The sequence below is a fragment of the Oryctolagus cuniculus genome, chromosome 17 (genome assembly GCF_964237555.1).
Source record: "Oryctolagus cuniculus chromosome 17, mOryCun1.1, whole genome shotgun sequence".
NCBI lineage: Eukaryota > Metazoa > Chordata > Mammalia > Lagomorpha > Leporidae > Oryctolagus > Oryctolagus cuniculus.
The window spans coordinates 468,601-492,835 of record NC_091448.1 but is presented as its reverse complement, the minus strand read 5'-3'; the positions used below and the strand labels follow the sequence as shown (position 1 = coordinate 492,835).

At 57.7% G+C, this 24,235-nt stretch overlaps 1 protein-coding gene and 1 non-coding gene across 5 annotated transcripts in view; both read right to left on the bottom strand.

The window, feature by feature from the left end:
* Window positions 1-1,384: 1,384 nt before the first annotated feature.
* The window catches only part of RAB40B (RAB40B, member RAS oncogene family), a 30,607-nt gene continuing 7,756 nt past the window's right edge, over window positions 1,385-24,235 (bottom strand). The window contains exons 2-8 of one of the 4 annotated variants that reach the window (XR_011383304.1): window positions 8,346-8,406; window positions 5,692-5,752; window positions 4,973-5,050; window positions 4,109-4,331; window positions 3,063-3,813; window positions 2,882-2,968; window positions 1,385-2,746 (exon numbers count right to left, since the gene is read on the bottom strand). Coding sequence is in view for 2 of the 4 variants with exons in the window: in XM_051838791.2 (XP_051694751.2) it covers window positions 3,542-3,813; window positions 4,109-4,331; window positions 4,973-5,050; window positions 5,692-5,752; window positions 8,346-8,406 (695 nt within the window). In the remaining 2 variants the exon portion in view is untranslated. The other 3 variants (XR_011383303.1, XM_051838791.2, XM_051838792.2) reach the window with 3 other exon arrangements.
* On the bottom strand, window positions 13,148-13,273 carry LOC127488670 (U6atac minor spliceosomal RNA). The gene has a single exon (XR_007916437.1). It is a non-coding gene; the product is annotated as a U6atac minor spliceosomal RNA (small nuclear RNA).

Genomic DNA, 24,235 nt, shown 5'->3' with positions numbered 1-24,235 from the left:
AGAAGAAGGTGTTTAAGAAACCAGAGATGTGAAGAAAGTGGGCGTAGACCCAAACAGTCCCAGGCCCTTGGGCCCCTGCGCCTGTGTGGGAGACCTGGAAGAAGCTCCTGGCTCCTGGCTTCGGATCAGCACAGCTCCGGCCATTGCAGCCAACTGGGGAGTGAACCAGCAGATGGAAGACCTCTCTCTCTCTCTCTCTCTCTCTCTCTCTCTCTGCCTCTCCTTCTCTGTGTAACTCTGACTTTCAAATAAATAAATAAATCTTAAAAAAAAAAAATGCACCGGACCCCAACCCTAAACTCAGGTGGGGAGGGAGGGTCAGGGCCTCACAGGGGCCAGCTCAGCCTTTGCCCCCTGAGCAGCTGACCCTTGTGGGGAGGAAAGGGCCTGGGGCACCAGCAGCAGGTAAGCCCCCTGCCTGTGGGGCGCTGCCACTGAGCGGCCTCCTTGTTCTCGGCCCTGGACGGCCGTTTCCGCTCCACCCCAGGAGGGTCAGCTTCACCCCGGCTGCTCCTCCATAGCACAGGACGTGGAAGAGCAGCCTGTGCAGGCGGGCCCTCCCCGGAGCCCCTGAAACACACTGCAGGGAGTGCACAGGTGCCGCACAGGCCTGCCGTGACCTGGAGAGCTCCACATGGAGACGTGGGGCCTCCGTCAACAACCTCGTAAGAGAGGTGGGAGGAGACACAGGGCACCATCTTGGAAGCAGAGACTGGGCCCTCCCCAGACCGGGAGACTTTCTGGGACCTCGGTTGAGGGCTTCCCAGCCTTCAGAATCGTGAGAAGAAATTTCTACTATTTGCACAGCAGACTTTGGCCTAGTGGTTAGGGCGCCGCTGGGAACACCTGAATCCTATATCGGAGTCTCTGGTCAAGTCCTGTCTCCGCTCCTGAGTGCAGCTTCCTGCTAGTGGGGACCTGGGAGGCAGTGGATGGCGGCCCAAGTTCCTGGGTCCCTGCCGCCTATGTGGAAGACTCGGATGGAGTTCTGGCTCCTGGCCACGGTCTCTCTCTCAAGAAAAGAAAATGAACAATTAAAAATTAAAAAATAAATTTTCACCATTTATCAGTTACCCAGAAGTGTTGGCCTCCACCCACCTGCTCCCGGGGCGCCACCTGCCGCAGCCTCCCAGGTGGCTCCCCTCACGAGGCTTCCGTTTTGCTCCTAAATGCAAGGGGACAAAGCTGTTCCCAGCAAAGGGAAGCCTGGCACCCGGGCTCCGTCCCAGCAGAGCAGCCTGCGAGTGGCAGCTCCCCTGGCTTCTGCCTCAATAACTCCTCCCCCAGCCTAAGCTCCGCCCGGAACTCCCGCAGCCCAGCGGCGCTCAGGCCAGTGGAGGCAGACGGCGCGGTGCCCCGACACCTGGGACACAATTTGGTGGGATTTCTTTTTTTTTAAGTTTACTTATTTGTTTCTGTTTATTTGAAAGGCAGAGCGACAGAGAGATGGGGAGGGGAGGGGAGAGATTGAGATCGTCCGTCCTGCCTCTCAGAGGGCAGCAGTGGCCAGGGCTGTGTGTTACAGGCAGCAGCTGGACCCACGGCGCCACAGCATGGGCCACGGTTCCGTGCTTCCCCGCCACACTCTGGGTGGGTTTTGCCAGCAGCGCCCAAGGACGACGGGCTTTCAGAGGGCACCGAGTCTCCAGGGCTGCAGTCACGTCTCAGTAGAATTTTCCGGAAGTTCACTGTGACAGTGTGCGACCTCCCGCTGCATGTCCTCCACGCTGGGGTGTGTGCGTTTTTATTTCTCAGAAACGCCACTCTCGCTTGCTGTAGCACGTTCTACCGTGAGGCACAACCAACTTCCCGGGCCGGCCTCCTGCGGCCGCCAGGACAAAATGCCACAGCCGGCGTCTGAAGTTACAGGTGTTTATTCTCTGATGGTTCTGGAAGCCAGAAGCCCAGAATCCACACACGGCAGGGCCGTCCCTCCCAAGGGTCAGGGGAGGGTCCTTCCTGCCTCCCGTGGCTCGCAGTGGCTGGTGGGCTCTGCAGACCCCAGGCCCTGCGAGGGCGGCCGTGCAGAGGCCTGGGAAGCGCAGCACGGTCCTCCTGGGACCTTGCTGGGGAGAGCCTTGAGGAGCCGTTCCACTGTAAACAGAACTGGAAAGGGGAGAAGCAGGCCTGCCTGTCCTGCTCCATCCGACACTCGCTCTTCACAGTGGAAGAGAAGAGGCTGGCGCAGGGCCCCCTTGCACCTGTCCCGGTCACAGATGTGGGCAGCAGATGCCCCGCTCCCCACCCGCTCTCCATGCGTGCTGGGTGAGGCTGCGTGCCAGGGCCCCAGGGGATGTCCTCCTGGCCCCAGGCCCCCTGCACAGGTGTCCCCTCAGGATCCGGCTCTGCCCAGAGGCCGCCCACCTGCTTCCCCAAGGAAACCCCTGAGCCTGGCTCTGGGCCTTTGGTGACCTCAGGCCCCAGCATCTCCAGAGAAAAGCTCTTGCTCCTGACCCAAGGCCCCTGGAATTCCTAGTCTGTCAGTCGTCAGCAGACGCGGGGGCCATCTGGCCATCTTCTCATTTCGAGGTTGAGGTTTGCCATTGGAGCCCTCACGGTAAAGCCCCAGCTCCCGCACACACACCCCAACCAGCAGGGCCCAAGGCCGCAGCAGAGCCAGCCCTGCTCCTGGGTGTGGCCAGAGGGAGGGGTCCGTCTTCTGGGGGTCCCTGGAACATCTGAGTTCGACAGATACAGGAGCACGTTGGAGGCCAATGCTGGATGCTCCCCTTTCTTCCAGGCATTGCTTTGAAGGAAAAGGGGTGGTTTCCGCAGGTGCCGCGTGGGCCGCGTGGGTGCCCTGTGCTCGCCCCAGGCAGCAGCGTCTTCACCTCACTCCTCACCCTCGCAGCTCCTCCCTCACCCACCTCCCGAAACTTACGATGCTCCGTTCAGCCTAACTTGAGTCACCTTTGGCATATTCTCCCCTTAGCTTCATAGCTTGTAGAACATCGTGTACCAAAAAACACTAGAATCACAGAAAAATATGCATATAAATCACTTATTAATCCCAAAATGTAGTAAATAACATAGCAAAAAACATTATCAAATCCATGTCATACCCAAATGGGACAGATCTGCTGTACATAATCGCTGTGTGCATCGGCGGCATCTTACAAATGGGCGCTTTGACATTAAAAACGAGGTGTATAAAAGGCCTCTCATGCAGACGACTGCGAGAACTTCACTATCACTGCTTCCCAGATTCCTTCGAGTTTATGCTCGGCACACACACACCACTCCTATAAAAGCAGCTATTTTAGGAGAAAAGTTGCACTGCGATCGTGATATAAGTAACATTCAGAATTCAGGTTGTCAGAAGTTGAGCAGAGTAATGTTCCCTTTATAAACACACGTCTAAAACAAGAGCGTCATGCACATCCACATACAAAGACCAGGGTCAGGCTGCGTGACGTGTTCTCATGGCGCGGAAGCTGTCTGCCACGCGCTTCCCGAAGCAGCGTTGTAACCGTGAGCGGGTCAAAGTGTTTCCTGACTCCAGAAACTTCCGTCTTGCAGGTGTCCCGGGGACGTGCTGTCCTTAGGAGACTTTGCAGCTGTTTCTGGTGCGGTTCTTGGGGGGGCTCTGGGGCGGCCGCAGCGCCTTGGCCTTGCGCAGGCTCTTCCTCTTGTGGGCGGCGCTGGCGGCCAGGGAGTAGGAGCGGCCGTGCATCATCCTGGCGTTCAGCCCGTTGGCCATGGAGAACGACTTCAGGTGGCTCCGTAAGGCGATGGGGAGCGGGAGCTTGTCCACCAGGTGCACCGGCGTGCAGGACACCACCACGCGGCAGCACAGGTCTTGCAAGCTCAGCACTTGGGAAAGAAAAGAACCACGCTGAGTCCATGCGTCCTGCATGGGACTGACCACAAGGGGGCGGTGCCCACACTCGTCCCCTCCTGTCCAGGACTCTGGGGACGCTGCGGCTGTGACTCAATTGCAGTCCCCTCTGCCCAGGTCCAGAGCTCAGAAATCCCTGACAAAGCTGTGACCGTTACTCCTTTCACGTGAACTCCTCTCTCACTGGGGAGGGACACAGCGGCCTGGAGGCGGGTCCTGGGAGGTGGACGGCCGTCGGGCCGCGGGGCAGCCGCAGCGTGTGGGCCTTACCCTTGCTCGGCCGCCAGAGCCGGTCCATGCCGTGCCGCAGCAGCACGATCCTGGCCAGCTCCGTGAAGGACTCCGTGATGTTGAAGTTGCACAGGGGGCTGACCTCAAAGAAGGTGACGCCCAGGCGCTCGGCGTAGGCCTGGGCCTGCTCCGTGGGCACCTGGCGCTTGAAGGCCAGGTGCAGACGGTTTCCCACCAGGATCTTGGGGACGCCGGGCGCGTGCTACAGGGTGGGAGAGGCCAGGAAACCGTGACTTCTCCTCGGCTTGGCAAGGGGAGGGACGCTTCCAGTGGGCCCCCACGCCCCACAGCCTCGCCCCCCCACAGCCTAGGAAGGAGGCCCACTGGGAAACAGGGCCATCCCGAGCTAGGGTGGTCCTCCCAGGGAGACGGGAGGACACAGACCGGGGAGGAGGCCGGGGAGGATGATCCAGACGCTGGGCTGAGCACAGAAGCTGGGAGACCGGGAGAGGGGGCCGAGGGGGAAGCACCTCCCCCAGACCTGGAAAGGGGCTCCTGTCTGACACCTTGTTTGGCTCCTGGTCCCAGAACTGTGAGAGAGTAAATGTCGGTGGTGCAGCAGGGCACCCGCTGTGGCTGCTTGTCCGGGCTGCCCCAGGCCCTGCGACGGCAGGCTTGGTACTGACTGCTGTGTGCCCGTCAGCAGTGGGCTGGGCAGGGTGCTGACGAGCAGGAGCCACAGTCCCGGCCTGTGCCCCGTCTGGCCGGATCCGCACGCTGCTGGGCTCAGGGCTCAGGCACGGCCTCGGGCTCCGGGGTCCGTCCTGCCCTCCGGAGCCCATGCTCCTGCCCCACTCCCCCAGGCCCACATGGAAGTTGGGCGACAGCATCACTGGGTCATACCTCATCAATCTCCTTAATCCATCGATTGATGCCATCGAAAGACCAGCGGTTTGCGATGTCATAGACCAGGATCACTCCCTGGGGAGAGGGCACCAGGCTTAACATGCACGACACAGGCGCAAGGCAGCGGGCCATGTAGGCCCCACTGCTGTGCAGGCCCCGGCTGGCGTGCAGGCGCTCATCGCAGCTCGTAACCACCTCACTGGCTTTAACACAAAGTGTGTGATTCCGCTGCATCTATCAAAGGCTGCTGTGCACGATTTTATTCAGTGCTGTTTCAGAGCCTCATTGATGAGCTCTCAAGTGTCAAGGTGATTCCGGAACTAGAACTCACTTCCATGAACTGCTCCAGGGACATGGAAGGACAGGAGTCACCACCTCCCGTGGAGCCAGGCCTGCCCACACGGATGGAGTGCACACACAGGCAGCTCACGTGCACACACGCACATGCATGCACATGCACAGAGCATACATGCCCACGTGTTGCACAACATGCCCCACACGCTCACACAGTGCACATGTGTGTTGCATGCACACAGACACTCATGCACACATATGCCCCTGATGCTGAGGAAGGCTCTCCAGTCGCCAAACATGAAATTGCATTTTCAGACTCCGGCATCGGCTTGTGCGTGAGCTCGACCGTCTTCCTCCAGTAAGGAGGGTGCTTAGTCGGTGTCGTACGCCTCACTGTTCAGAGGCCCGGGGGCTGCTGTTACCTGCGCGCCCCTCGAGTAGGAGCGGAAGATGGTGCAGAATCTCCCCTGCCCCGAAGCGTCCCTGGAAGAAACATCGGAGAGGTTACCATGACATCCGAGCTGTGTCTTGACAAGGTCTCTGATCACACCACCCCGCAGCCAGTCCAAGGCCCCAGCAAAGCCAGCTGTGTCCCCGGGAGTGACCTGGGTGTCAGGATGTCTTTCTGGGGCCATTCTTTTGTTAACTGTCACTTGAAAAGTCAAACTTTTAAAACTGGGTTTTAAAATAACTTCCAGATATTTAAGTAGATATAACCTAGGATTTTTTTTTTTTTGACAGGCAGAGAGAGAGAGAGAAAGGTCATCCCTCCGCTGGTTCACCCCCCAAATGGCCACCACAGCCGGCGCTGCGCTGATCCGAAGCCAGGAGCCAGATGCTTCCTCCCAGTCTCCCATGCGGGTGCAGGGCCCAAGGACTTGGGCCATCCTCCACTGCCTTCCCGGGCTACAGCAGAGAGCTGGACTGGAAGAGGAGCAGCCGGGACAGAATCTGGTGCCCCAACTGGGACTAGAACCCGGGGTGCTGGCGCCACAGGTGGAAGATTAGCCTAGTGAGCCGCGGTGCCAGCCACAGCCTAAGCTTTTAAAACTTTGCTTCATTTGGAGATGAAGCTGTGTTGGAAGGACATGGGTCCACGCTGGGGCAGAAAAGGTGAAATTGGGGGCCGGCGCTGTGGTGCAGCAGGTTAAAGCCCTGGCCTGAAGCACCGGCATCCCATATGGACGCTGGTTCGAGTCCCAGCTGCTCCTCTTCCAATTCAGCCCTCTGCTATGACCTGGGAAAGCAGAGGAAGATGGCCCAAGTCCTTGGGCCCCTGCACCCACATGGGAGACCCGGAAGCTCCTGGCTCCTGGCTTCAGATCAGCACAGTTCCGGCTGTTGCAGCCAATTGGGGAGTGAACCAGCAGATGGAAGACCTTTCTCTCTCTGTCTCTACCTCTGTAACTCTTTCAAATAAATAAAATAAATCTTAAAAAAAAAAAAAGGTGAAATGGTTGGAAAGAACCTTCTATGCCCAGGGAAACTCAATAGACCACCTGAAGCTAGCTCTGCAGATGTGTCCCTGGGTTTATCAACACAAGGGGCTGACCAGGACACATCAAAGGGAGGGCTTTAATTCTGCAGTTTGCAGCACACGCAGGGGTGCCCATCCCCACAAAGACCAGGGCAGAGTTCCAGTAGTGACCCAGAGGCCCCCGGGCCAAGTGTGCTCATGCAGTGACCCAGGACAGTGGTGCCGACTCCCAGGGTCTTCTCTGAGAGCACACCAGTGCACTGCAGGGAGGAGCCAGAGCTACACACAGAAGGGGCTGGAGGCACGGCTGTTGCCAAAGGCATGGGGATGGGAAGCAATCCAGCCCTGGAACCCGGGCACCGGCTTCAACACAGCCTCCGTGCCCAGGCTTCACCCACAGTGGAAGCCACAGAGTTTGTGAGTGAGGGAGAAAGAGCTGAGCCCAAGGTCTGGCTGGAGAAGCGAGGTCTCCCACTCCGTCCGCGGGGACGGCTCTGCACGAGCATCTCCCACCGTCGGCAGACACAGCAAGTCGGGGGGGGGGGACCATGCGGGGGCAGCGCGGGAGCGGGCTCGGCAAAGCGTCTGTGTGGTGCAGTCAGTGGCTGGGGTCCTGTGGGCACGTGGGGGGCAGGCTCTGGGTGTGAATGGAGCCCCTGAGCACTCTGAGGAGCCCGGGTCCCCAAGAGAAGTCCACAGAAGGGGGCCAATGTGGAGCTCAGGCCAAGGGGCGGCCAAGGTGGTGACCACAGAATTTGCCGAAGGCCTGCGTGCTTGGGCATGGCAGAAACAGGATGACCGTGTGTCCGGCAGGGTGGCCGGGGTGGGGAGGCATCTACACACAGGCACGCTGGCCAGAGACGCTCCTGCAGGAGAGGTGAGCTCCGGCTTGGGTCACTGCTCCTTTAGAACGAGACAAGCAGTAGTGATGCACCGTGTGGGGCACAGGTGGGTGGGAGGGAGCCTTGGGCTGTGGGTTCCAGTCTCAGGAGGGAGAAATGGTTCCCAGGGCCAGGCGAGGACAGGGCCGGTGGGAGCCCAGCAGGGAGGCGCACAGGACAGAAGCTGACAGCGGCCCAGGAGGACACAGCCCTGAGCAGCAGGGACCTGGAACATCGAAGCCACCAGGCCCTCCAGGGACAGGGACGCTGCGGGGAGGGAAAGGGGCAGCAGCAGCCGGACCTGGCTCGGGAGGAACACATGGCCAGGAGATGGGTTTAACTGGTTGGTCAGTCACAGCAAGAAGCCTCTGGTGTCCCCCCCCCCGACAACAGCCAAGGAGAAGGCAGCTCGGCCTCTGGCTACCCCTCCCTTCCCTTTCTGCAGCAGGGGTAGCAAGCTCGCCGGCCAGGTGCGGGGCGGGGGCGGGGGGGGCGGGGAAGGAGGGGCGAGGGCGGAGTCAGGACGGGGGGGGGGGGCGAGGGCGGAGTCATGACGTGGGAGGAGGGGTCGAGGGTGGGAGTCAGGAGGGGAGGAGGAGGGGCTGAGGGCCGGATCCAGAACGCAGGAGGAAGGGCCAAGGGCGGAGTCAGGACGGGAGGCGGGACCGAAGGCGGAGTCAGGACGGGAGGAGGGGTCGAGGGCGGGGCCCTGACTCACCAGAGCTGCAGCTTCACGCGCCGGCCGTCCAGCAGGATGGTGGTGGTCTTGCAGTCGATGCCTGTGGAGAGAGGGACACCTGAATGTGTGTGGGGGGCCTGTGAGGGGCTCCACTCGCTCTCCATGGAAGCGACCCCATGTGGAGGGTAAGACAGGATTTCTCACCCACAGACAGGTGCACGGGACCCTATTTGTGGGTCTCCTCAGATCTGCCTGGCCCCACTCCCACCCGCCTGCCCACTGGAGAGCCCCTCCCTCCAATACCCGCTCCTCTCTTCACCAAGGCCTCTGTCTCCATGGGGCCCAGGGGTCCCGGGGTGCCGGGTGCTCCCTAATGCGGGTTCCCCAGACACTGCCCCGAGGGTCAGGCAACTCTGGCCAGGAGCTGCTCCGAGCCCCGGGTCCCACGGCTCATGTGGAGCCCACACGTAACCTCCACCCTGCCCCGGCCAAGGCCAGGGCACAGCGGCTTCCACTCAGCTCCGTCTCCAAGGGAACTGGGGCTAAAATAGCAGGAAGGGAGGGTGGAGCACACCGGCTGCGAAGGCGTGTGTGCACCCACGCTGGGTGCAGTGGTCTCTGGGCTGCAGGTTGGGTGCTGCTCATGCTGCCTCCAGCTGTCCCCCCGCCCCACCAGAAACCAGCCTCGCACCTCCCATGTTCACTTCTGCCAGCTCTGGGGGCCGACGGGAACATGCGGCATAGACCACCAGGGGCACAAACAGTGCCAGAAAGGAGCCCCACACAGATTCATCACCACGGGGACCCCGATGCACCCCAGTCTGTCACTCAAGACGCCTTGGAAGCGCCTAGGAGGAGGTCAGATCGAGTGTCCTGACAAGCAGAGCTGAGCGACAAATCCCAGTTCTAAAGGAGAAGGCCGGCCAGGAGGAACGTGGCTCTCCCACAAGCTGACCGGGGGCAGGCTGTGGACAGGCCAGCCCCGGGCTGTCCAGGCGGCCCCCACAGCGAGCTGTGAATGCGCTGAACCCCAGGGAGGCTCCTGCTGCAGGTGCTCGGCCGGGCTCCCTGGAAGGTGGAGGCGGTTAGACTCGGCCACAGGAGAGGGTGCAGACCACGTATCCACCCACGGAGCCCACAGACTGGCCGCAGACGGACCCCGTGGCCCCATGACCTCCATCTTCAGGGTGGGCACAGACCTGAGATGATGGGCGCCGCCCTTGCTTCGTGGCTCCTGTGCTGCGGGTGCCCCCTGCATCTCCCACTGGGCCTCTGTCCAGGCCCCAGTCCAGCCACTCTTCCTGCCCTGCTTTGGGGTGCTGCTGCCCAGGCATGGACAACAGGGGCAGACACAATGATGCCCAGGCATGGACAGCAGGAGGCTCACACACAATGATGCCCAGGTGTGGACACAGGAGGCGCGCACACACAATGAATGTCCAGGCGTGGTCAGCAGGAGGCGCACACACAATGATGCCCAGGCGTGGACACAGGAGGCGCACACACAATGATGCCCAGGCGTGGACACAGGAGGCGCACACACAATGATGCCCAGGTGTGGACATAGGAGGCGCACACACAATGATGCCCAGGTGTGGACATAGGAGGCGCACACACAATGATGCCCAGGTGTGGACATAGGAGGCGCACACACAATGATGCCCAGGTGTGGACATAGGAGGCGCACACACAATGATGCCCAGGTGTGGACATAGGAGGCGCACACACAATGATGCCCAGGTGTGGACATAGGAGGCGCACACACAATGATGCCCAGGTGTGGACATAGGAGGCGCACACACAATGATGCCCAGGTGTGGACATAGGAGGCGCACACACAATGATGCCCAGGTGTGGACACAGGAGACGCACACACAATCATGTCCAGGTGTGGACAGCAGGAGGCGCACACACAATGATGCCCAGGTGTAGACAGCAGGAGGCACACACAATGATGCCCAGGTGTGGACATATTCCCTATTGTCCAGATAAATGCTGCCCACAACTGAAACGCTAATTTTTCCTCCATGCACAACTCTTTGTGCTGTCTTGCTAATTGTTGCCTCTGTTTTGTTTTGTTTTAAGATTATTTATTTGAAAGTCAGAGTTACACAGAGAAAGGAGAGAGAGAGAGGTCCTCCATCCGATGGTTCACTCTCCAATTGGCTGCAATGGCTGGCGCTGTGCCAATCCAAAGCCACGAGCCAGGAGCTTCCTCCAGGTCTCCCATGCGGGTGTAGGGGCCCAAGCACTTGGGCCATCTTCTACTGCCCTCCCAGGCCACAGCAGAGAGCTGGATTGGAAGTGGAGCAGCAGGGTCTTGAACTGGTGCCCACATGGGATGCTGGTGCTTCAGGGCAGGGCGTTAACCCACTTTGCCACAGCACCGGCCCCCGTTTGTTAATTTGCTCACTCTTCTTAGCACTTATCGCTAATGTGTTCCCCCGCCCCCAGCTGTTTAAATCTCCTCTCGGTTTTTCCAAACAAGCAGGAATTGCACCATCTTCCTGGGGCTCCTGTCTGGCTCCCTCTGAACCAGGGCGCGGCTCCTGCCCGGTACGGTCTCCTCCCTCTCGGAAAGGCATGGGAAACACTGAGGCTTAGGCTGCAAGGCCTTCAGGTTGCGATGGACACCAGCTGAGTGCGGCCAGAGCTCCTGCTGGTGCCAGGAGCTACGCTGGCCATTGGTCCTTTAACACAGACCGGCTTTACACGACTTGCAACACTCACAGGGTCTGGAGTCACAGTGGGAAGAGGGAGGCTGAGCCAGGTGTGCACGGGGAGTGGACCTGGGGAGAAACCCCCAGGTGCCGGGATCCCGCCATGCCTGAAACTGGAGCAGCCGCTGAACTTGCCCATCACATGAGAGTAAGTCCTCGATTAAAGCCACTGGAGGTCACTTACTTTTCATCTGCACCGAAAATGTGCTGTCTGACAGAAACCCCACAAAACATGGCGACTGGAGAGACACTGAGAATGTGTGACCTTCAAACTGGGACAGGCCATGAAGGACGCCAAGGACAAGGACCACCCCTGCCCAGGAGCTGGCTGATGGCCACAGGTGCACCAGGGAACGTGACCTTGACCTGAGGACGTGACCTTGTCCATCATGACCCACATAGACTCGATGACCTCTAGGAGGGCCCCCGCTGGGTGGAATGGCTCAGTGCTGTGTGGTCCCGTCCAGCTCCAGCTTCCTTCAGGGTAGGGGTCTCAGCCCCATTCTCCCCTCCCTCCCCCCACGCCTGGCAGCCCTTCCTGTGACTGAGAACCTGTTCAGGCTGCCACAGATGACAGAAATCTGAGGATGACGTGGGCAGTCTGGTGTCTGCCAAGGGCCAAGGGCCACTTCCTTCTTCCCACGTCATGGCCCAGAGTCGGGGTGAGGAAGCTGGGGGCTCGCCTCCCCCCCGGAGGACCCACCTCCCAGCCCCATCTCCTTGGGGTTAGGGTTTCCACACAAAGGTTCAGTCTCTTGCAGGGGGCAGAGAAGCTTGGAAAGCACCCCCCAACACCCTGCCCCGGGACTTGCTGGTTCCTGCGTGAACGGTGTGGGCTGCACAGGGATGGTGACCAGCACAGATCCTGCAGCCTCAGGCCTGCACCAAACCCTCTCCTGGCACCTGTGGCTTCCCCAGTGCCCTGGGCTCCATCTAAGTGGATGCACCGCCCACACTTGTCCCCGCACAGACACGTCACAGCCCAGCCACAGCGCCAAGTCCTCCCTAGACGCTGGGGTCTCAGCTCACAAGGCCTCCAGCCCTTGGGCGTCCCCCCCAACTGCACAAGGAATGGAGCCGAGTGAGCCCACAGGGTGTTCCCCCCACTCTGTGCTGGGCTCGTCTCCACCTGCCGGGGGCCTTCTGCTAGCGGCCTCCAATGTAACAGATTCAAGTGTGGGGAAAGCATTTTCCCCAGTGCTTAGAGCACAGTCCCGATTAAGACACCCACACCCCACACTGGAGTCCCCGGCTCCCGACTCCAGCTTCCTGCTAATGCAGACTGGGGCAGGGGGGTGTCGGCAGCTTCCTGCTAATGCAGACTGGGGCAGGCGGGCGTTGGCAGCGGGAATGGCTGAAACAACTGGGTCCCTGCCACTTACGCAGGACACCTGGATTGGTTCCCAGCTCCCAGCATTCCCCCTGCCCCAGCCCAGCCTGGCTCTTGCAAGCATTTAGGGAGTGAACCAGATGATGGGAGTGTGCTCTCTCTTTCTCTCTGCTTCTCAAATACTCTTTTAAAAACTTAAAAATTAATGTTTAATCATTTCTGAATTAATACACAAATGATTTTTAAAAGATTTATTTATTTTATTTGAAAGGCAGAATTACAGAGAGAGAGAGAGAGAGAGAGAGAGGTGTCTTCCTTCTGCTGGTTCACTCCCCAAATGGCTGCAATGTCTGGAGCTGGGCCAGACTGAAGCCAGATTGTTCTGGTCTTCCACATGGATGCAGGGGCCCAAGCTCTTGGGCCATCTTCATCTTCTTCTTTTTTTTTTTTACATACCACTTTTTTAAATTGAAATTGAGAATTAGCAAACACATGAAAGTTTATGCACAAATGCGAATACATTTAACGTGGAGGTCAGATGCACGATTCATTGTTCCCCGTGGACCAGTTTTGCCATTTCCATATTCCAAAATTTCCTTTCACAACACTTGTTGAGCATATAAGCTTACTGAACAAAGGGGGTAATCCCAGATAACTTACAACATTTCTGCACACTCATCAACTACAAAAACTTCGAGGTTTACCTCTAAGAATTTAACCAGGTAAGGTGTTTTCTGGCCGTGACACCTCAAAATGAGAACGAATACAAGAACTTTGGGTAGAAACAATACAAAAAACAGTGGATAGATGCCACGAAGTAGGTGGCAATGCCTTAACCGTATGTGTGTTGTAAGGCCCGAGGGCCTCTTCCATCCTTGTCAAGGGGAGTGCTAACCTTTTCTCCTTTCATACAACACGTGGGCCATCTTCTACTGCTTTCCCAGGCGCATTAGCAGGGAGCTGGATCAGAAGTTGAGCAGCCGAGACTCGAACCTGAGCCGCTATGGGATGCTGGCGCTAATGCTGGTGTCTTACTTAACCCGCTACACCACAGCATCAGCCCCAATACCAAAATTAAAATTTGAATTCCTTCCAAGTCCCAGGTCATCAGACCATCAGAACTGAGCCCTTCCAAGCTGATTACGATGAGATTTTCCACAGAACCGGTCACAACCACACAAAAGTTTCCCCACCCAATGGGGCAAAAAGCACCCAACCCAGGGAAATTTGGCTGAGGGGACACGCCTGGTGCGGGATGGAAGCTTGGGACCACCTCCCTTGCGATCAGCTTGGTCTTCCCTGCCCTTCTCTGACACATCCCCCTTGCCATGGATCCAAGGCCAGGGGAGGCTGCGGCTCCCTCAAGCGGCAGTGTCCCTCTGCCAGTCCCAGGAGCAGCCTCACCGCAGGGACCCCGCCCTCAGCTCTCCACTGTCCAGACTGCAGCCAACATCCCCCTCTCGCCCAACCACCCAAGCACTTCGGGCGTCCCAGGGCAGATGGCTGTGCTCAGGACACTGTATTCTGACAGAGCCACCAGCTGTGGGCCACTGAGTGAGGCTGGGGACAGGGGCACTACCGTGTTGTGGGCCTCACCACCTAGACCCCTGCAACTGCCCACAAAGCCGGACGTCAGGTTCAGAGAGCAGCTGCGAGTCCCACCTCAGTCAGCTTTCCCGTGTGACCGCGACTGCTCCGGGGCCCCGGGCTGGGCCCCCTGGAGGCTGGCTCAAGCCCACATCACGGGCAGAAGCCGCTCCCCAGGCTCACGTCCAGACCCACCTCGTCCCATTCTCTGCGGGGTTTCCTTCGGCGTCATCTCCCCACCTGTCTGTCTCTCAGGCTTGGGGTCACCAGGGGACATCATGTTTAACAGTAGTCACATCAGCCTTAGGCTCAAAAGGTTTAATTCAAGGCCGCTGCACTTGACTGGTTAATTTATCAAGAACTCTGTCCATCAAAATTATATGCAAATACAAAGGGGCTTCTAGAACAAGACCTGTCACGACGTTCACCGAGTGAGTCGGGGTAATAGGGACAAACCTTCCGGAAGCAGCAACAAAAGAAAAGCCAAATGCCGCTGTGTGTGCCGCCACGTGGAGCAGCGCCTGAGTGACTTCCTGCGCATCCCGCTGTGGCGAGTGAGCAGCCCGGGCGGCCTGCACGCACCAGGATCTCCACCCGGGGCAGCCTGCAGGCATGCTCACCTACCTGGCTTTGGAGGGATGCTCTCACGCTGGGCTAACATGTAGCAAAGCCCACATCCCGTGTAGTGAGGAAGCTGCCACACCCCACGTGTGCACCCTGGGAGGTGGATGGGCTCCTGCACCCACATGGGAGAGCCACACTGAGTTCCCACCACCTGGCTTTGACTTTGCCCAGTCTCAGCTGTTGAGGGCATTTGGAGAGTGAACCAATGGATGTGAGCTCTCTCTCGAAAAATTAAGGTTTTAAAAATTGTACTTATTTCTTATTTATTTGAAAGGCAGAATGATGGAGCTCTCCCATCTACTAGTTCACTCCCCTAATGGCCACACCCTCTGGGGCTGGGCCAGGCCAAAGCCAGGAGCCAGGAACTCCACTGGGTCTCCTATGTGGGTGGCAGGGGTCAAACCACTTGAGCCGTCATCTGCCACCCCCACAGGGTGCATAAGCCGGGAGCTGGGAACAGGGGGTGAAGTCGGGACTCAAACCCAGGCACTCGGCTATGGGATGTGGTATCTTCACTGCTGTGCCAAATGCTGGTCCCTAACTAACTAACTAACTAACTGTCTTTAAATTGCCAGAAAGCGGCTAGTAGTTGCCAGGGGCTGAAGAAGTGGGGAAGTGGGGGTGGGTGTGTGCTGGCGGCTGCAGGACACAGCAGGCCTGACAGATGCCACTCTCACAGGCTCCCCTCAAGGCGCGCATCTCGGATTTTAAAGGGTGTGGCTCCTATGCCAGCAGCCAGCCCGTGCCAGGTCTGAGCCATGCCAGCCAGGGTCAACTGTGGCTCAGCCCACGCTGCCTCCCTGGCAGTGCTCGCTCTCGGCGCTTACCCCGGCCCCGAGGCTGCCCGTGTCTTCAGAAGCAGCCCCAGTGGCAGCCTCTCACTTGATCACTTCCTGAGGGCAGGAGCTGAGGGAGACCACGTGGTGGGCGTCTGAGGGAAGGCAAGGCCCTCTGGGAAGCCAGCCCACAGGGCAGACGGGGCTGGCTTGCTGGTCCTGATGGAGCCACGGCAGCAGGTCCAGCTCAGGCCCCTCCCACAGGCACAGGGAGCCACCTCTCCATTAGCCGCAAGGACGCCGGCACCCTGGTCTCAGGACAGTCAGTTTCAGAGGAGGGGATCCCGGGCTTAGCAGGGCAAGAAGCTGGGCAGCTGGTGGCAGGGCGGGGCTCCCCGAGGAGTGCGTCAGCTCGGGACAGGCTCAAGAAGAGCTCCCGGGGGGACAGTGCGGCCCGGCCCAGACCGCTTGCTTGGCTGATGCTGAGTTGGTCCTCAGGTCCCACTGGAACCATCCCTGGCTGGACACCTTGTGACTACAGCTCCCCGAGGGCGGCCAGTGGGGGCTGAGCTCTCAGAGCTGGGGTGACCACTGAGGCCAGGGCCAGGTTCCCCAGGGCTCCCCACACCCTGAAAGTGTCTGGCTTGGGTCAAGTCCCCGCCCTGGCCTCCTGTCACTGCAGGAGTCCCTCCGAGGACTGACGGCCACCTGCTGGGGGGAGGGGCTCTGGGTGCCGGCCGCCCACGGGAGGGGACTGCCAGGCCAGTCCAGGCTCCCCCAGCCCCTCACCCATGGCTACAGGCGCCCTCCAGGAGAGGAGGGGTGCTTCTCAGCCAGGCACCGCGTGCCCGGGCCCCTCACACTGCTCACTGGGAAGCTGAAGTCGGTCTGCAGTGAGGCAGCAGAGGTTCAGAGTAAAGCCAGCCAACCTCACCCCCACGATACCCACAGCAAATATTCAGTGTCTCCCATCTCACTCTGCATCTGTACCCGGTTTTCCTGCGTTGTTCGTGTGAAATTGCTGCAGTCTTAGCTCTGAAGTACAGTTTCTTTCAATGTTTTTGTAAAATTATTCAACTTTCAGGGAAACAAAAACCACCCAACTGTAATACTATCTGTGTGTGTGCACACATGTGTGTCTTTATATGTAATCTGAATTTCCCATAAATCAGTGAGAGGTACTGAGTATATAATAATGCCATGAGAAATAAAAGAGCACCAGAAATAGCAGGTAAAATTAGTCGCTCATTATTTTTCATTTCTCCTGTGCAGTTTGGAAAGTGATGTTTGACGCAAATGAACTACAAATGAGAGTGACGAATCTGCTCCCAGGTGCCTGGGCACGGCTGCAGGATGATGACACGGCGTGGAGCAGGCCAGCAGCAGCCAGTGTTTCCCCGCTCTGCACGGAGATCGGCTAAAAGTCGACTTAAACAACAGGAGAATGCTGGCTGTCCTCGGGTGACGCACTCACACCGCACTTGCAGAGGAGACGCGGAGCGACGTCTCTCCAGTGTCAGGGCACCTCCGTGGGGAAAGCCCCCACCGTGAGAGCCGCGCTCAGGGCAGTGCAGTGTGGAGCAGGCCACTGCGTGGGCGCAAGCGGTGCCCCTGGAAAACAGCAGAGGGGGACTCCTCCAGCCCTGGGGCCCCAGACCTTGCCGTACAACAGATCAGAGGCAAAAACGTAAAGAGATGAATCCATCAATTAAAAAAATGCCAAATTCAGCAAGGCATACAGAGGAGAATACGCCATGACCACGTGGGTTTGTCCCAGGAATGCAAGGCTGGTTCAGCACTTGGAAGTCTATTACTGGAACTCACCGCACTGGCAAACTGAAAAAGAAAGCCTTGTGATATCCCCGTGGGCCCCAAACCCAACACCTGTGCTTGACAAACTCAGGGAACTCGGGACAGAAAGGAACTTAACCTAAGAAAAGGCATCTTTTTAAAGTCCCAAAGCTATGAAAAACAGAACACTTTCCCCATTAAAAAAGAACATGGCAAGGCCCCAGGCCACCACTCCTACTCGCATCATCCTGGAATCCAGGTGGCGATGAGACAGCGAAAGCAGTTGTCCCCACTCCCTCTGTAACTCTACCTCACAAATAAATAAATAAAAAACCTTAAAAAAAAAAAAGATGGCATTTTCCCCAAATCGATTTAGGGATTCAATCCCAATCACATATCCCATCAGGAGACACAGAGGTCTCCCACCCACTGGTTCACTCCCCAAACGGCTGCAACAGCCCAGGCTGGGCCAGGCTGAAGCCAGGAGCCAGGAGCTCCCACATGGGTGCAGGGGCCCGAACCCTCGGGTTACCACTGCCGCCTTCCAGGCTGCACATTAGCAGGGAGCCGGAAGTGGCAGGGGCCTGAACCCTCCAGTATGGGACCTGGGCAGCCCAGCAGTGGGTTAGCTGCTGCATCACTGCTCCCAGGGCAGCTGATTTTGGCAAAGGCAGAGAGGCAGTGCGGCAGAGAACACTTTTTCGACAGTGCCGCTGGAGCCAGCGTCCCCCTGCAGGAGCAGGACTCTCAGCCCGGGCCTTGCACGAGGGAAAAAGCGAACTGCACAGGGATTATAGTCTTAGAAACCCAGAACTGGCCGGCGCCGCGGCTCACTAGGCTAATCCTCCGCCTAGCGGCGCCGGCACACCGGGTTCTAGTCCCGGTCGGGGCGCCGGATTCTGTCCCGGTTGCCCCTCTTCCAGGCCAGCCCTCTGCTGTGGCCCGGGAGTGCAGTGGAGGATGGCCCAGGTGCTTGGGCCCTGCACCCCATGGGAGACCAGGAAAAGCACCTGGCTCCTGGCTCCTGCCATCGGATCAGCGCGGTGCGCCGGCCGCAGCGCGCCGGCCGCGGCAGCCATTGGAGGGTGAACCAACGGCAAAGGAAGACCTTTCTCTCTCTCTCTCTCTCTCACTGTCCACTCTGCCTGTCAAAAAAAAAAAAAAAAAAAAAAAAAAAAAAAAAAAAAAAGAAACCCAGAACTAAAGCTTCCTGAAGAAAGTCTCTGTGACCTTGAGTTAGACGAGTGTGTCTTAGATATGACACAAAAAATGTCTACAAAGGAAAACACTGTTGATCAGACCTCTAGTTTTGGTGTTGTGGTGTAGCTAGTAAGGCTGCCAGCCTGTGATACCACCTTGCCGTGGGGGTGCCAGGTCCAGTCCCGTCTGCTCCACTTCTGGTCCAGCTCCATGCTAATGGCCTGGAAAAGCAGTGGAAGATGGCCCAAATGTTGGGGCCCACGTGGGAGACCTAGAGGAAGCTCCTGGCTCCTGGCTTCAGCCTGGCCTAGCCCTGGCTGTTGTGGCCATCTGGGGAGTGAACCAATAGATGGAAGATTTCTCTCTCTAACTCTGACTTTCAAATAAATAAATCTTTTTTTTTTTTTTTTTTTTGACAGGCAGAGTGGACAGTGAGAGAGAGAGAGAGACAGAGAGAAAGGTCTTCCTTTTGCCGTTGGTTCACCCTCCAATGGCTACCGCGGCTGGCGCACTGTGGCTGGCCGGCACATCGCGCTGATCTGAAGGCAGGAGCCAGGTGTTTTTCCTGGTCTCCCATGCAGGTGCAGGGCCCAAGCACTTGGGCTATCCTCTACTGTACTCCTGGGCTACAGCAGAGAGCTGGCTGGAAGAGGGCAACCGGGACAGAATCCGGCACCCCGACTGGGACTAGAACCCGGTATGCCGGCGCCGCAAGGTGGAGGAGTAGCCTAGTGAGCCACGGTGCCAGCCCAAATAAATAAATCTTAAAAAAAGAAAAAAGGTAAAACTTCTGAGGGTGGGTGTTTGGCCCAGCATCCGAGGACTCAGGTTCAAGCTGCAGCTCCACTCTGGACGCCAGGTTCCTGCCAATGCATTTAGGTCCCTGCACTGAATTCTGTCTCTTGGCTTCAGCCTGGCCCAGCCCTGGCTGCTGCAAACATTTAGGGGGTGAACCAGTGGGTGGGAGCTCTCTGTCTCTCAAATAAATAAACAAATAACTTTGTAAAACATACTTACAATAGGAGGGAAATACAGACAGTCAAAAATTGAAATTTGAAAAATATATTTCTGACAAAGAGCTTGAATTCTGAACTCCTTAAGCATGCTCAAAAAAAAAAAAAACAAACAAACAACTCAAAAAACTGTTCATTGGCAAAATACTTGAAAAGTCGTCACCAAAGCGATGGCAGCTGGGCAACGAGAAGGATGCTTGACATCAGCGGCAGCTGGGAATGCAAACGAGACGGCAAGGACCCCCCCCCCCTCCAACAACGTTCCAGGGGAGGGAGGGGGCTGGCACTGTGGTGAGCAGGGAAAGCTGCCACCTGCAGTGCTGCCATCCCATGTGGGCACCGGTTTGGGTCCCAGCTGCTCCACTTCTGATCCAGCTCTCTGCTATGGTCTGGGAGGGCAGTAGAAGATGCCCAAGTCCTTGGGCCCCTGCACCCGCGTGGGAGACCTGGAGGAAGCTCCTGGCTCCTGGCTTTGGATCGGCGCAGCTCCGGCCGTTGCGGTCAATTGAGGAGTGAACCAACGGATGGAAGACCTCTCTCTCTTTGCCTCTCTTAATCTATGTAACTCTGACTTTCAAATAAATAAACAAATCTTAAAAAAAAATATTCCCAGGGAGCTGGCATTCCTGGGCTCAGGAGGATCCTGGGAATGTAACGTGTTCTGGTCGGTGTGCAACACAACCTGGCAGCTTCTGACAAAACTGAACATGCGCTTATCACTGGCCCCAGCAACCCCACCCCTTTATAGTCACCCGAGTGAGGCAAAAACAGGCACACATGGGTCACCAAAAACTGGAACAGCCCACACACCCCTCCGGGGTGAAGGGGTTGACAGGCTGCAGTCCATCTGTGCCTCCGGGCACTAAAAGGTTAGGTGCTCCCTTGGCACAGGCCTCCTGCTCAGGGGGCGGGCCACGCTCGAAAGCCTGCAGACTGGGGCCGAGGCTGTGGCGTAGTGGGTTAATGCCCTGGACTGAAGCGCCCGCATCCCATATGGGCGCCGGTTTGAGTCCCTGCAGCTCCTCTTCCAATCCAGCTCTCTGCTATGGCCTAGGAAAGCAGTGGAAGATGCCCAAGTCCTCGGGCCCCTGCACCCACATGGGAGACCTGGAAGAAGCTCCTGGCTCTTGGCTTTGGATCGGCGCAACTCCGGCCATTGTAGCCATCTGGGGAAGGGAACCAGTGGATGGAAGACCTCACTCTCTGTCTCTACCTCTCTCTGTAATTCTCTTTCAAATAAATAAAATAAATCTTAAAAAAAAAAAAAAAAAGAAAGAAAGAAAAAGAAAGCCTGCAGACCGCAGAAGCCACAGAGCAGCGAGCAGCAAAAACATGGGAGGCAGTGGGGGCCCGGGCTGCAGGGCGTGGCCTGCAAGGGGAGCCTAGCTGGGATGGGGACCGCTCCATATCTGGATCCAAGGAGCCTAGTGAGGACGGGGCAGGGCCGGGGGTGGGGATGGGAGCCAGGGGCAAGGGGAAGAAAGGTACTATGGAGAAAAAAACAGCAGGTGACTCTGACTGGCTATGCAAGCCCCACCCCACCCCCACTGGGATGGAGCCTTGGGCTCCACTGTGGGTACCGGCGACTGGCAGGGCACCACGACCCCGGCTCCCCAACACAACCCAGATAGGAACCTCTCAGGTGGGGGCCCCAGCCAACAGGAACCAATGGGGGCCACAAGAAGCAGGGCCCCACAAGGCCCTGGTCCCCAGTTCTTCCCTTCTGAAAGGAAGCCGTCCGCCTTGGGGTGTCACCATCTGTGCTGGGCTGAATCACATCTCCCAAAGTCCATGCCGCCTGGAGCCTCAGCAGGTCGCCTCACTTGGAAACAAGATGAGGTCATCCTGAATATGGTGGACTCCCAAGGACAGAGAGGCCTGGAGACAGACACGCAGGAAGGAGGTGGGTGACACAGAGCCAGGGCCGCTGTGACGCGGCCACGGCCAGCGGCATCCCAGACAGCCTGCTGCCTTCAGACCGAGTGTGGCGCTGACACCTCCGGCCTCTTGCTGTTTGTGGTCATTTGTTATGGCTGCCAGGGGAAGTAGATGTACCCTCTCCCACACCCACTCCCACCCCAGAAGGACACTCTCAGGCCCCAAGCCCACCCGGCTGGCTTTTGCGCGTCTTCCGCATCAACTCAGCCCAGCACCTGAAGCCACATCTGTGTGGGGAGGCCTCTCTAACAAAACGGGGACAGTGTTCTAGACTGGTTCTTATTAATCTAAGACAGGGTTCATGCTCTTCCTACTTAATTTCTTTTTATTTTAAAGATTTGTTTTATTTATTTTTTTTTTTATTTTTTTTATTTTTTTTTATTTTTTATTTTTTTATTTTTTTTTTGACAGGCAGAGTGGACAGTGAGAGAGAGAGAGACAGAGAGAAAGGTCTTCCTTTTGCCGTTGGTTCACCCTCCAATGGCCACCGCGGCCAGCGCGCTGCGGCCGGCGCACCGCGCTGATCCGATGGCAGGAGCCAGGAGCCAGGTGCTTTTCCTGGTCTCCCATGGGGTGCAGGGCCCAAGCACCTGGGCCATCCTCCACTGCACTCCCTGGCCACAGCAGAGAGCTGGCCTGGAAGAGGGGCAACTGGGACAGAATCCAGCGCCCCGACCGGGACTAGAACCTGGTGTGCCGGCGCCGCTAGGCGGAGGATTAGCCTAGTGAGCCGCGGCGCCGGCCTGTTTTATTTATTGAGAGGCAGAGTTACAGAGAGAGGGGGAGAGGCAGAGAGGGAAAGAGACAGAGAGAGAGAGGGCTTCCATCCCACGGGTTCACTCCCCAGATGGTCACAACGGCCAAGGCTGGGCCAGATCGAAGCCAGGAGCCAGGAGCTTCTTCCGGGATGGCCCAAGTGCTGCTTCCCAGGCGCATCAGCAGGGAGCTGGATTGGAAGTGGAGCAGCTGGGACTCAAACCAGCACCCATATGGGATGCCAGCATTGCAGACACTGGCTTTACCTGCGAGGCGACAACACTGGTCCCTAATTTATTTTTCTCATTAAGATAATTCCGTATGTATTAACAATTAATAGCCTTAGGATAAGGGTCAATCAGAGGTTAATATGACTATTTATAATTCTATCTCTGTAAAACTTGTTTCTGCTTTTAGTCTTGTTGCAAGCCGCACCCTAAATGACACATCACTGATTAAAATTCATGAGCAAACACGTCAGAATCACACCTGGGACACAGCAATTAACTACTCGCCACACACACTAGACACAGCCCGAGCCTCGTTCTCGCTGGGGAACCCAGGATCTTCCATGCGGCCTCAGTCATTCCCAGCCACAGGTCTCTGAGACTCTCTCCGGCGCGTGGCCACAGGCACCGGCCCTCCCGCCTGGCTGCCCGTGCTCCGGCACCGAGCAGAGCTGAGCCACGCAGGCTTCTGCACTGTGTCTCTCACTGCAGTCACGGGCGGGGTGGTGGTCAAAGCTGAGCGTCCAGCAGAGCCCACCTGCTGGGTGCTAACCCATGTCATGTTAAACAGTTTTGGATCACGTAACACCAAATCCACTTAACAAAAAACATAAAGCTACATTCTCAGAAATGTAATAGATTCTGGCCTTGGAGTTTGTGAAAGAAAATGCATCACAGAACAAAAACAAAGCTGTTAAAAGCATTGCAAGATCCGCACAAGGGGCCGGCGCTGTGGTGTAGCGCGTGAGCCGGCCAGTGGGGCTGGGGTACGCGGGCCCCTTCAGACGTAGGCGGAATGTCCTTCGCAAGCAGGCTGCCGGCTGTGGCTGGAAAGTCCGTCTCCAGACCGACCGGCATCTCCCCCACTACAGCTTCTTGTGCTGCGTCTGTGACCCTGCAGCCTTTAACCACCCTCCAGGGTGGGTGCACTCTCTCACCCACGGCTGGCAGGGGAAGGGGCTGGGCCCCTGGGGAGAGTCAGACCGGCTCCAGGAGACCCTGCCATCTTGTGTGACCTTGCGGTTTTAAACCATGACTTCCAGTTAGTCGCAGTCTTCCACCCGAGCTAGCAGAGGAGGGGGCTGGGCCCCTGGGGAGAGTCTCCAGGAGACCCCGCTATCTCCTAGTCAACATACATACGTGAAAACCCTGCCCAGTGGGCACCCCCCCATAGGACAAGACAGTGAGCAGATAGTAACGCCTTCAAAACCTGGGACGCTTCCTCAAGCGAGTGTCCGCTCAGGCACCCCGCCTGGTCTCCTCTTGGACCAGACGCTTTCTCTGTCGCTTGACAATTGAATAAAGTTTCTGCCTCTGAAAATTGTTTCCCGGCTTTTTATTTCTATACTGAGCTGCGGAAAAGAACCCACGAGACTCGCTCCAGCAACCGCCCTCCCCTCCATGACTGGTAACAGCAGGTAAAACAGCGCCTGCAGTGCCAGCATCCCATGTGGGCGCCGGGTCGAGTCCCGGCTGCTCCACTTCCGATCCAGTTCTCTGCCATGGCCTGGGAAAGCAGTGGAAGATGGCCCAAGTCCTTGGGCCCCTGCACCCACGTGGGAGACCCGGAGAAAGCTCCTGGCTCTTGGCTCAGGATCGGCACATTTCCATCTGTTGCGGACACCTGGGGGGTGAACCAGAGGATGGAGGACCTCTGTCTCTCTCTTTCTCTCTCTCTCTCTCTGTCTCTCTCTCTCCCTCACCCTCTCTGTAATTCAGCCTTTCAAATAAATAAATAAATCTTCATAAAAAAAATCCACATGAGTGGCTATATGTTCAAGAGAAAGACCCGTGGGCAGGCACTGTGCCACAGGGGCTTAAGCCGCTGCGTGGGGTATCTGCATCCCACACGGGAGTGCCTGACTTGAGTCCAGCTGCTCCACCCCGATCCAGCTTCCTGCTCATCTGCCTGGCGAGGCAGTGCAGGAGGCTTCAGCGCTGGGGCCTGCACCCAGATGGAGGTTCCC